At 53.3% G+C, this 12274-nt stretch overlaps 1 protein-coding gene across 5 annotated transcripts in view; it reads right to left on the bottom strand.

Annotated features, from left to right (window-relative positions):
- SEPT9 (septin 9) overlaps positions 1-12274 on the bottom strand; it is a 136079-nt gene that overhangs the window by 60668 nt on the left and 63137 nt on the right. The window contains exon 1 of one of the 5 annotated variants that reach the window (XM_017833070.1): positions 10751-10915. The exons of the other annotated variants lie outside the window; for them this stretch is intronic. Coding sequence (XP_017688559.1) covers positions 10751-10805 — 55 coding nt within the window. The 5' untranslated portion in view covers positions 10806-10915. Of the gene's footprint in view, positions 1-10750; positions 10916-12274 lie in introns of those variants that run through there. 5 annotated transcript variants of the gene reach the window in all.

A 12274-nucleotide genomic window follows, 5' to 3' on the forward strand; every position in this document is an offset into this window, starting at 1 on the left:
AAGGTCAAACATCCCAGGCACGAGAAAGGAGAAGGACTGAGGGCAACAGGGTTTGTGTTTCCACCTCTGAGACAGAGACCCACTGCCATAACCATGATCCTTAGGAATGTCACCTTCAGCAACAGTGGGAGGGACCAAGCATGGCTGTAGTTCCTCTGCTCTGCATCACCTCTCTCCTCCTTGCAAGAGAAGAGGGATGGACCTCAGGAAGCAAAACAACTCTCAAAAAGAGAGAAAAAATTTATAAATAGCCCGTCCTGCCAGAGCCAGGAAAGGAAAGTAAACAGCCTTTGCTCCAGATGACCCTCCTCCTGGACTTCCTGCAGGGAAGTGTCCATAGTCCTCACAACAGGAGCCGAAGACAAGGCAGTGCTGAGGGTCCCTCACCCCGTTCCCACCCATGTGGTGATGGGGTCCCACACCAGCAGTCATGGTTGATGCTCCAGGTCCCCGTGGGTCCCTATATCCCTGACAGCCCAGGCCAAGCTGTCCCTGCCCTGAGCAGGGTCCGGGCTGGCCATGCTGCAGGGTTATCCCCACTATCATATTTTCCAGGGGATTTTCGGTGCTAGCAGGGCTTCCCCAGCCCCACCAGCATCAGGGAAAGCAGTGGAGGTGACGAGCATCACCCTTCCTTCTCTTCCTCTGGAAGTGCAGGTCCATGGGGCCCAAGCACAGAACGGCACAACCACTGGCACACGCGTCCTTTTAACCGACTCCAAACCAACTCCAGTATCTCTGGCTCATTGTTAAAGGTGGTGGTTCCCCTCACACAGCAGGGAAAACCCAAAATCCCCTAAAATGAGATTTCCAAGAGCTTCCTGTCAGATGCAACCTCTGCCACTGCCAGCCTCCACCCACCACCATCATGTCTGGGCTGGGTTCTGCTCACTGTGGTGTCCCTTTGGGGACCAGACCCTGCAAACCTCTCAAGGTCCTGGAGTTGTGCTCGGCATTGTGCAGCCATGGCTCTGCTCTGCAGGGCCAATTCTAAAAATACCACTGTTAATCCTGTTGGATGAGGGAGCCACTAGCTCTGCTGGCTGTACACAACGGCACCTGCTCCTGAAATCCCCCAGTCTTGACCCAAACATGATCCCTGCCAGACAGGCACTTTGGGGCAAGAAATGCGTGCCTTCATCCCTGGCTCAAACACTCCCCCCCAGCAAGCACAGGGTCTGAGAATGAGCAAAACATTTATTTCTTTTTCTATTTCATGCAGCAGTGCTGGGGATGGCTGCACAGTGTGGTCACTGTGTCCTCCCGGCCAACCCATGGCCAGGCACCAGCAGGTCACACGCCATCAGTTAAAAACGCTCTCTAGGGACCTTGTAAATTGGGAAGAGAGGGCAGAGGTCTGGTTCAAATCCCAGGAGCTCATACAACAGTCAAGATCCTTCCAGAGAAGTCACAAGCGAGTGGTATGGCTGGGGACTCCCATCTACACGCTGCTCTCCCAGAAGGTGAGTCCCTCCTTGGGGGTCCTGGCCAAGCCAAGGGTTCCCATGAAAGGCTCTGGCTTCCACCCAAGGGCTCCACATCTCCTGGTGGGAAACACTGGAGTACACAGCATGCTGCCACCATGGCTCATCCCGTTCTGCAGCCTGGCTCTGGGCACCCTAGGGGAGTCAATGAGGAAACATCTGGAACATCTGCTCCTTCTTTCTTTCCTTTTTTAAACAGAATATCCCAGTAACAGTGCAGGGGATGCTTTATACAAGGAAACCTCTATGCAGAGAGCTCAGGAGGAGACCAAAATAAACAACAAGAGATGCTGACTCCTCCGGGACCTGCTTCCCAACTGGAGCCTCCGGCTCTGTCGCAGCCGCAGCGCCCAACTGCTTCCCATTAAACATCCTCTGCCCCTCACGTGGTCTCTGTAACCCAGGGGTTACATTTGCTTGCTTGCTTAAGCACAGAAAGCCTTCCTTGGGTTTTTTGACACATAAGAGCCTTATGGGACCGGGGCCGGCGGGCGCCCCGTTATTTCCCACAGTACAATGGCACCATTTGAGAGCGCGGACTTTCCCTAAACTGCTACCAGATGGTCACCTCCTGTTCCCGGGGAGGAAAGGGGGGAGGTTGCAGGGCTCATCTTTCAAGGAACCCTTGGAAACCCAACACAGCATTAACTGCTCACGGCCCTTAAAGCTTCCCAGAGCCCTGTCACCAGGCAGCAGGATGCTCGCGGAGGTTTTCTGGCCCAAGCTGAGTGCAAAGGGTGTGTTCGCCCACATTACCACGGGGACACCTGGGTTTGGATTATCCAAACCTACCATCCACGATGCTGCTGAATAGCTGCCACCATCCATAACAGAGGTGGATGCAGTTGAGTGAACTAAGGGCTCAGTTATAGGGACAAGTAAGTTGTTCTTCATATACCTATTGAGTATACCCACTGTATATTAAACCTGAAGGTCCCACAGCAGAAGGGAAGGGAGTTGCACCCCTTCAGAGAAGGATATCTCTACCCCATCCTCAACAACAAGGGGCTCCCAACTCCACCAAGCCCCTCAGTGGGATCAAAAACACAGGGTTGAGATGGGAAATCACTGGGAGTGCAGGCAGCAAGTGATGCTACACATGCTGGTGGGATTTTGTGAGTACACTGACAACTTCATAACAGCCCAAGAAACTCGGATCCCCCCTTTAATATCTGGAGAAATGAAGGAAGGAAACTTTATAAGCACCTTTCCCAAGGTTTTCTGGTCATTCAGTATTAGAGAGAAGTCAGGGCTGCTGGATCCCCTCCCTGTGCTTGTGCCAGGAGGCTTCACAACTTTCTTTTACCAATAAACCAACCCTGCTACAATACATACATATAAACACATAATATTTATAAACAACAACAATCTGCTGTTGTAGCATGACTTTCACGCTATGCTGGGTCAGTTTATGAATGGTTTATGCACAAATAAATCCTTTTTCTGACTTCACAGACAGCATTCAAAAGAAGTTGCAATAGATTGCATGGTCAGACACGAATCACATGTAGAAGACAACACAGGCAACGTGCTGTCAATATGCAGGGCCTTCCTGAACTGTGCAAACAGAACCAAAGGATGAGTTAGAGTGGAAATTTGGGCATAAATGCAAGTTCAGGTCTCTGAGATCAAACCAAAGCTTTTCAAGCAGCATTTCTCTCACTCACAATAAGCTATAAAACAGCCCAAGGCCCATGCAGCAAACCTCTCATCTCCCAGAAATGAACATGCAAAAGCAAAGTCAGGACTAAGAATAGAAAAAAAAAATAAAATCCACACTCAGATTAATTCAAAATCCCAGCCTTCCAGTCCCTATAATGCAGTTCTCAAAAGATTTTAGCTTGATTCTCTATTACACTTTGGTTTATATAACCATTAGTCCTCAGCAAAATGTTTCCAGATCAAACCAGTATATTTTACATCCCTTATATTCATTTCATACTTGTACAGAAAATTACATCAAACACAGGGTATCCAGCCCAGCAGATTGCATTACTGGCTCTGCCACAGGCTCACTCCAGCTTCTGTCTCCGGTCTGTGCTCCAGTTTCCTTTCATAAGGGGAGGAGGAAAGAGAGAAATAAATCTTTTCTGTGCCTCCCAAGGGACTGCTGATTTGGTTTGGTTCAGTTATATTTCTAAAATGCCTTAAAATGATTACCCAGAGACAAAAGTATGATACAGATGGTCTTGCAGACCCCAGACTGCTGTGTGCTGATGCCACAGATGCCACCCTCCCCGAGCCATGACTGCCAGCACCCACACAGGGGACATGGAGAGTGACTCAGGTGAGGGACCAGCCTCAGTGTAGGGACTGGGTGATCAAATCATTTAAGTCTTCGCTTGAGAAGATGCTTTGATGGGTAGTGTTGCAATATGCTAGTTAAAAAGCTACAGAAAAGGGTAAATTAGGAAGAGAGGCTAAAGAAGGGACCCAGAAGCCTTTCAGCCCCGCAGCACTGCCCACACTGCCTGCTCCCCCAGCCTGCACTCCCCACTGACTGCTGGTGTCACTGCAGCCAGCTCTGATGACTCTGTTGGAGGGGACACCCAGCACCGCAGTAAGAGCAGTTGTCCAAATGTCCTGAAGGCTGGCAGAGAGCAGAACCCTCTTCCTTTCTCCTCCCTGGTAAACTAAACACGCTTTAAAAAAAAAAAAATCCATCCTTTTTTACATTTCCCCATATTTGCACTTCCAGTGACCAAGATGAAAGAAAGACTCAAGTCCCAAGTCCAGTCCTCACCATACTCCTTGCCTCCCAAACCAGTCCAGCAGACCAGTGCCAATACCCTCACCACTAATCCTTGCCACAACTCCCAGGGCTGGGACATGCTGGAGGGCACCCAACTCACCAGGAGTGAGGGGCTGCACAATTTTGTGATGTTAACTCAAAGTGCCACCTCTCCTGCCAGGAGGGCAGCACAGACTGATGTGGTCACAGTATCCCTTGCCCTGCAACCCATGAGAGGCTGCCTGACACTGGCAGTGCCTACACCCAGGCAACAGGTTGGCACCCTGTTAACCCAAATTGCCCTAACTTGGGTGCCAGCAACAGGGTACCACTGCAGCACTGGAAGGATGCAGGGGGACAGTCCTCCCATGACACCTCAGCTTTTGGCTGAGATGCAAACCAGCCAAGAGCCAGCTTGGATGGACACTGCACATGGGCCACCACTCTGAATGTGTCCCCAGGAGACCCAAGGGCTGAGCTCCATCCAGCAACCTCAGAGAAGCAATCAGGGTAAAAGCCTGAGTCACAGCCATCAGGAGATGAGAGCTTTTTAGAATAAGTTGAAGGCAGCAACAAACCCCTTCTTGCCCAAGGGATCCTCCTTACCAGTATTATTCGAGGCAGAGGAGGAATCAGAAGGGCTCTCCTGCACCCAGGAGGGCTCTCCCTGCACAAGCACCAGCACAGCAGGTGGGTGCAAACTGCTGATGCCTCCATCAGAGGGGTGCCAGAACCAAATAATACCCTAGCAGGTATGAAATGAGAGGTGGCCAGGACACAGCCTTATCCTCATGCTGAAGGGGACAGCTCACCCCATCCCACAGAGAGTTGCCCTGATGGACCCCGACCCCCACCAAACAGGCACAACCCCATCAGGAACTGGACTCAGACCCATTGACTCATTTTACAGGCTTGAAACAAGATCAACCAGGGTTTAGGATCACTTGGCTTGTTGCATCCACATCCCACTCTAAAGACCAGGAAAGTGCCAGAGCTCACTGCAGCAGGAGCCTGGGAGGTTGGGAGAGCCTGTGCAATGGTCCTGCCTTAAATATCAAAGTCAGAAACATGAATATCTGGAGTGATTATGGGCTCTGAAGTCTCCATTACTGTGTTTGGATTTATGACAAGTCCCAGTCCAGGCTTTTGTGGCTGCTGTCTGGGTCCTGGATCCTGGGAAAATGGGCTGAGTAGCTCCCTGCAAGGAAGGGCAGCAAACCAGAAATTAAACCAGCACCCCGTGGGAGGCCACAGGAAACCCAGAGGTGCCTTCATTTAGCCTCAAGGTTCCCTGCATGTATTGGCCAAGAGACAAAGCCATGGTCACCCAAATCTATTAGGCATGATCCAACGTGTTCTAGAGGTGCTTCCTACTCACTCCACTGCCCTAAACCACCAAGAGGCAACCAGCAAAGAATAAAGCATCTTAGGTGATTCCCTTACTAAGGGAAAGATGTTACCAAGGTCCCAGAGACTGGTGAGTACTTGAAAAGTCAGAGTGGTGTACGTGCTCCAAGCCTTGACTCACCTCCAAGCACCAGCACTGCACTTGCACAACCGAAGTAGCTGCCCTGGATCCAGTTTTAAGTCTCATCCTCTCTCTGTCCCTTCCCTCCCAGACAATTCTGAAAGGTTTCTTTATGATTAGTACAATTAGCTCACTTTGCCCAAGACTGACCCCAAATGGAAAGCTCACCTGTACAGCCAACACTGGAAGCTCTCCATGCTGTCGCCGAGCCAAGGACACTCTGCTCTGTGCTGCAGTGGTTGCCCATCCCCAAGGACACACAGACCAGCCCTCCTTGCATGAGAAAACTACAAACAACAGTAGAATAATTCTACATCCTGACCGGGGCCAGAGGCTATCCCCAGAGTCCAGCTCACGTGGACAGAGAGATCCACATCCTGCTCTTCCCTCTCCCACTCTCTCACCATCTTTTTATCCCCAATGAATTTAATATACTTGGGGAAAAACCCAACCCACAACAGCAGGTCTCCACTGCTGTAACCAGGCAGATGTGGGTTTTTGACTCTGTGGCTTGAAGGCCAGTTCTGCAGGGTAAGATACAAATTCTGCTGGGGAAGACACAAATCCTCCCTTCCCACAGCCACCTTCCCCTGGCTCCTTCCTCTCCTACCACATGATGATTTGGCAGAAAACTCCCATGCATTCCACCTCTTGTCTCAGACTGAAAAATGTAGATAAGAAGAACGGAAAAAGAAAGAAAACTCTCTGAAGTGGCTGTAAAGTTCGACTTTGAGCATATCAGAGGTGACTTTGCTGTCTCAGAGCAGCAGCTACATCAATCAGTGGCTCTTCCTCTGCCCACCATCGGAGCTGGTGACGAAGAGCTCCAGGAGAGACCAGTTTCAGTATGACTGTTTGGGGACAGCCCAGGAAATCCAACAATTGACATTCAGGAGCTCTGCTTCGCTCCTAGAGCTGAGACGATCCAAGATGTAATCGGAAAGATCTTTCTGCGTTTCCTTTTCCAGGCATTGAACGTGGGCACACGTGGGACCGTTAGTCACCCGCTCGGCCTCCCAGCCCACCCCCGTGCGTGTGAGCCCAGAGCAGCGCTCATCCTGCAGACCTCCAGGCTGGACTTACGGGAGACACCTCGAATCCAAGTGAGACGCTTACACGAACACGAGGCACGTCCCATCTCCGGGGCTTTTCACTGCATTGAATTCAAGCCCCGTCACCCACATAACGCTGCGATCGTCCCGCTGGCACGTCCCTGCTAATATTAGCAGCAGGGCTGAGTCCCAGTATCCGCAGCACGCGGCAGCAGCTGCTCCCCACGGCAGCAGGCATGCGGGATGCACCGCAGCCACGTGTCCCAGAGACATCCCGGGCATTTGCTCAAGGAAATTTTAAGGACGAGTCCCTGAGTTTCACGCATGTAGAAAAGCCTATTTATAAAGCAGCCCCCGGCTGAAAACGACCTGGGTGATGGTTTTCTGATGACCCTTAAAACCGGGACATAACTTAGCATGAGTTTGTACCTCATGAGACAAAGTCTGTTGCTGAAATACTAAAAATACCCCACATTAGGTGGTGAGAGAAGTACATCTCTGTAGGGAAAGTGTGCAATAGTATAAAAGAATAAATAAAACAGCCAGAGAAGCCTTCCAATAAGCAGTGCCATGTCCTGGCAGTGCTGATTGGCTCCCTGCCCTCAGTGCCCAGCTCAACAGCACTGCCAAAGCTTGCCCACCAGCCAGCACATGTTCCCTGAGAGAGCTGGGCAATGGGAAAATCAGGGATAAGCACCATCAACAAATGCTGTCCCACGGTTTCTGCCAGAGCAAAGCTGCCAGCCTGTTTCCCCACCAGGATCTAGCTCCAGACACCACACTGAACTCCTGGGCACCCTCCTGCCTCTCCATGCACTTACTCGGCACTTCCACCACGCACAGCTTACACCCACTATGACAGTTTGTGTTTCAACATTGCAAGGAAATGAATCTGGTGTTGACTGACAGTGCTGGCAAAGGCAAGAAGTGCTCAGCATCCCTGCTGCCAACTCACCACCGGTAACTGCCAGCAAAGGCACACCTCAGTTATCCCTGAGACTCCGCTCAGCAGCAGCCACATCCCACTGGGATGAGGGGCTGGAGCAGATCTCTTCTGTGTCACTACCAGGCAGTAGATACTGAGTACACAGTGCTTTGCACCTTCAGCAGGAAGACACTGTGGAATTATCTCTGGGCATTCTCACAACCAACCAAAGCTGGGAACAGGAACATCCACCCCCTCTGCAGACATCGACACTCCCATATCACCCAACCTGAACTGGGTGAGGGTGGTTTAGGGTGTACACAATGTTAACACACTGCACAAGCATCCCACCCCCTGGGCTGATTTACCACTGCAGTTTGCCTTCCCTGCAGCTCAGGGGTCCGCGCCTGAGGCACCAGGGAGCTGAGGGATCTGCCCTCTGAGGCAGAGGTGAGCTTGGGAAGCACTGCTGCAACCACAGCTGAACCAGCCATGCTTCTGAAAACCTGCCAAAATCTATAAACCCAGGGGCAGAACTATTATACTCTCTAAATCCTGGAAAACCACAGACCTAATGATACTCTCCCCCATTAGAGATGAGGAAGTTCTTGTCAGTCAAATAAGCAAGATTAGGATCACAGAATGGTTCAGGTTGGAAGGCACCCTAAAAATCATCTATTTCCAACCTCCTTGCCATGGGTAGGGACAGCTTAGCCTAGACAAGGTTGCTCAAAACCCAATCCAATCTGGCCTTGAACACTTCCAGGGATGGGACATCCACACTCTCTGGGCAGAAGTCTCTGAACTTTCCTAGTGCCCTCCCCACAGGACCTGCTGGTCAGTGCAAGGTGGGCACATGAACTGCTGCCTGGATGCAGCCATCCCCAACACATCATCGGGCTCAAGAACACACTCTGCTCTGCTGTCTTTTCTTCGCACACATTGCTTTGATTTGGAAACTAAACTGGAATTGAGTACCTCATACTGCTTCCCTCTCCCAAGGGACCCTCACATCTCCTCGGGCCCACAGGGACTGGCAGCTCCACAGCTGAGGCTGCAACTGCCTGGCTGCCACAATACAGCAGGGACAAGAAACCTATGGGCCCTATGCCAGGGAGGGATGCTGTGAGGAAAACAGGCAGGGATGCTACAAGGAAAACAGGCAGGAACAGCCAGGGTGACTGGGGAGGGCAGGCAGTGTGTGACCGGCAAGAACAAAGGCAGCTTTGGCTGATCTGGTGTTTCTGCTTCACAGTATTTTTGGCTGATCTTTCCTGCTTGGCCAGGGGCTGCCCCGGGTTGAGATACCCACCCAGCAAACAAGGACACTGCATCTCCTGCCCTACAGGCTAGAGATTAATTGCCGTATTCTTGGGAAGCGGCAGTGCAACACAGAGCTAATTAAATTGTGAAACAGTAGCCCGGATCCCTGCTCAAGGGCAAGGCCAGACCTTTTGGCTGCAGATGCACAGAGCTTTCCCCAGCCTTTGCCTCTGCACAGGCAGAAACTATAAAGTGCTCCGTGGACTGAAAAAACCCGGCACTGCGGAGCGGCTCGGTGCCACCGAGGAGCACACACAGCCCGCACAAGCAGCCCCGGGGCCCGCAGCAGAGCCTTTATCATACCCAAGTAGGGAATTACTCATTCTTCAGAGATTTAAATGCAACTGGGGCAGGCGCGAGGAAAGCTGTAATTACATCAGCGCTCGGAGCCCTGCGGTGGGGAAGCTCACGCGTCCCCCAAGGACAGTTACAAAGGCGCCGTTGAACCCCAAGTGCCAAACAGATGGTGTATTCGGGTCGATCTTTGTGTCCCAACACTTGTTAGTCCCAGTCTTCCGAAGGGACGTGACTTCCCTCAGCCTCCTGCTATGCCCTCCACTCCCAACTTCAGCTGGAGAAAGCCCGGAGGCTGGGAATAGAGGACACGAACGTGTCTAAACCCTACGACGAGGACTGCAGAGCCCCCAGCTTTGCCACCCGTTTCCTGCCTGACCTGGAAGAGGAACCCTTGTGCTCTCAGCTTCCTCAGCTACCCAGCAGGAAAAACACCACGGCGCTCCTTCCCGAAGGAAAGGCTGGATTCTCCAGGAGGCGGTGAAGGCGGCTCAGCCTATAGCCGTGTACGCGCAGCCCCTGGATAAGCTTTCACCGCGGCCCCCAGATCTCCGCTATTTCTTGTGGTTTTTTTTTTTTTTTTTTCTAGAAACCGCTGCACAAAGCTCAGCTTGGGTCGCTGCCAGGACGTGCGAGTGCACAGGGACGGAGCTGCTCTTCCAAAACTCTGCTCGGGAAGATGAGCTCCCCCGAGCCGATCTCTCAACGCCTGCCTCAGACACAACCCCCCAGCCCTCTTCTGCCTGTCTCTGACTCCCAGACCCTTTTGGGGGGGGCGGGCTTCCCACTGATTTTTTTTTTTTTTTTTTTTTTTTTTTGCCTGAAAAAGCCAGAATAGCAGGCAAGAGGCACAGACGCGGGGAGAAGCCATCCCACCAAGGGGATCCTCCATCAGAGAGCAAGGCAACGCTCCGGGCGACTGGAGCTCTGCCACGGGACAACTGCAGAGGTCTCCAGGGCGGGCAGCTCCCGCTATGGCAATATGTAAAACTTCGGATGGTTACCCACATCCCAGCTACTCCAGGGCTGTGTTTGTATTCCAAAGCTGGGAATCGACAGAAGGGCCGGTGCCTAGGTTTTTTCAGACTTTCAGTCTCGTCAGGCGGGTGTTTTCAGCTGAAAAGACTGTACAAATCAACTCGGGAAAGGCAGGAAGGGAGAAAACATCCCGCAAGCCCCTGCCTTGGCAGATACCACCGGGCGCAGCCGCTCCCAGGGATGACGCCCCCGTTCCTTCCAGCCCTCCCCACCCGCGGGGTGACACCCGGGACCGCCGGGGTGAGAGGCAGCAGCCCTGCCCCGGCAGAGCCGAGCCGAGCTCACCCCGCTCCGCCGCCGCGGCAGCTCCTCCCGGTTTAGCCCCAAAAGCAGCTTCCCCGCGCGCCGGGGCTCCCCATCCCCGGGGCCACCCACCTTCGAAGTCGGAGATGATGCCCTCCAGGTGGGCGCTGACGGCCGGGTCGGTCATGGCGGGGCGCGGGGCGCTGCCCCCCGGCTCCGCGGGTGCGCAGCAGCGGCCGCCGCCTGCGGCCCGAGCGAATGGCGGAGGGCGAGCGGCTGCGGCCGCCCCCCGCCCCGCCGGGCAGCGAGCCATGCCCCCGGCCCGGCCCAGCCCAGCCCGGCCCGGCCCGGCCCCTCGCCGCGCACTGGCTGCTCCCCACGCCCGTCACGCCGCCCGCCCCTCCGCGGCCCGGCGGGCGGGACCCCCGCACCGCCCCGCACCTCCGCGAAGTGGCGGAGGGTGGAAGGGGCACCCCGGGCGGGAGCCGGGCACCGCCCGCCCGCGGGCGAACAGCACCGTGCGGGTTCCAGCGCGTCCCGCACCCCCCGGCCCGGGAGCGGCGCGGCAGAAAGGATGGGCTGAACGCCCGAACCCCGCGCCCGCCGCACCCCTCCGTGCCCCCCCGCCTGGTAAGGGGTAACAGCTTGGGATAACAACGCAGCGCTGCCCTAGGAAGTGGGTGGAACCAGCCTACACGGGTGGGTCAAGCCCCCGGTGTTCTCCAGCACCGATAACCCTTTTGCTCCCCGGTCTGCCCTTCTTTGGAAAGGGGCAACTCGGCCACCTCCCATCTTATAACTTCTCAAAATCAAACCAGCACTAGAACCAGTTGCACTAATCCATCACTGCCAAATCCGAGCAGCCAGCTCTGAAAAACCATCACTGTAGCAGCAGAAGGGGCTGCAAAACTTGTCCCGAAGCTGAGTGCCGCTGGGCGTGACTGCGGTGAGCCCAGGACTGCGCTTCCAATGCTGCCGCAGCTCCCTCCCCTCCAGCCAGAGCCAGCGAGGCAAAGCCCCAGCTTTAGGCATTGACACCAATCCCTTCCGCGGCACTGCTGCCTCCTCCCCACCTCTCACACACTCTCAGTTTGAGCACCTCTCTCCTCGCTATCTGATGTTTCTCCCTTCCCGTGTTGATTCAGATCCTGCCCTCTTGACCCTCTTTTATCCTCCCCACCCTGTGTTTTAATAGCATCATTTTAAAGTGATGATACCCACTGAAATGTGTCTGGGCACATCAACAGGAAAAGAAAAATTAATGGGTTGGGCTTTTAGTCCACTTTGGGTGAACCATAAAGAAAAATCATGCAAAGCAGTAGTACTGTTACCAGCTGTCACTGCAGATAGTATGTGCTTCATCACTGATGTCACACTTTAAATTTCACATCGTCAAAGTCTGCAAACACCACACATTCCCCAGGACTGTACATGAACCACAAAATGAAACCAACAGTACCAATTTCTCAGACTCAATAAGCTCTAGGTTTTCCACGCTGTTAATTAGCTTGAGATTATAATCCAAGGAAAGGCATTACTTGAAAACATGAGAACTGCTTAAACAGTCTTGAGAACGCACCTTTAAAATAGAGGTGTGGTGTTTCAAGGTAGACACAGTGGTTTTCCTCCCCTTTGACAGACAGCAGCACTCAGCTC

The sequence above is a fragment of the Lepidothrix coronata genome, unplaced genomic scaffold, assembly GCF_001604755.1.
Source record: "Lepidothrix coronata isolate B3197 unplaced genomic scaffold, Lepidothrix_coronata-1.0 Scaffold210, whole genome shotgun sequence".
NCBI lineage: Eukaryota > Metazoa > Chordata > Aves > Passeriformes > Pipridae > Lepidothrix > Lepidothrix coronata.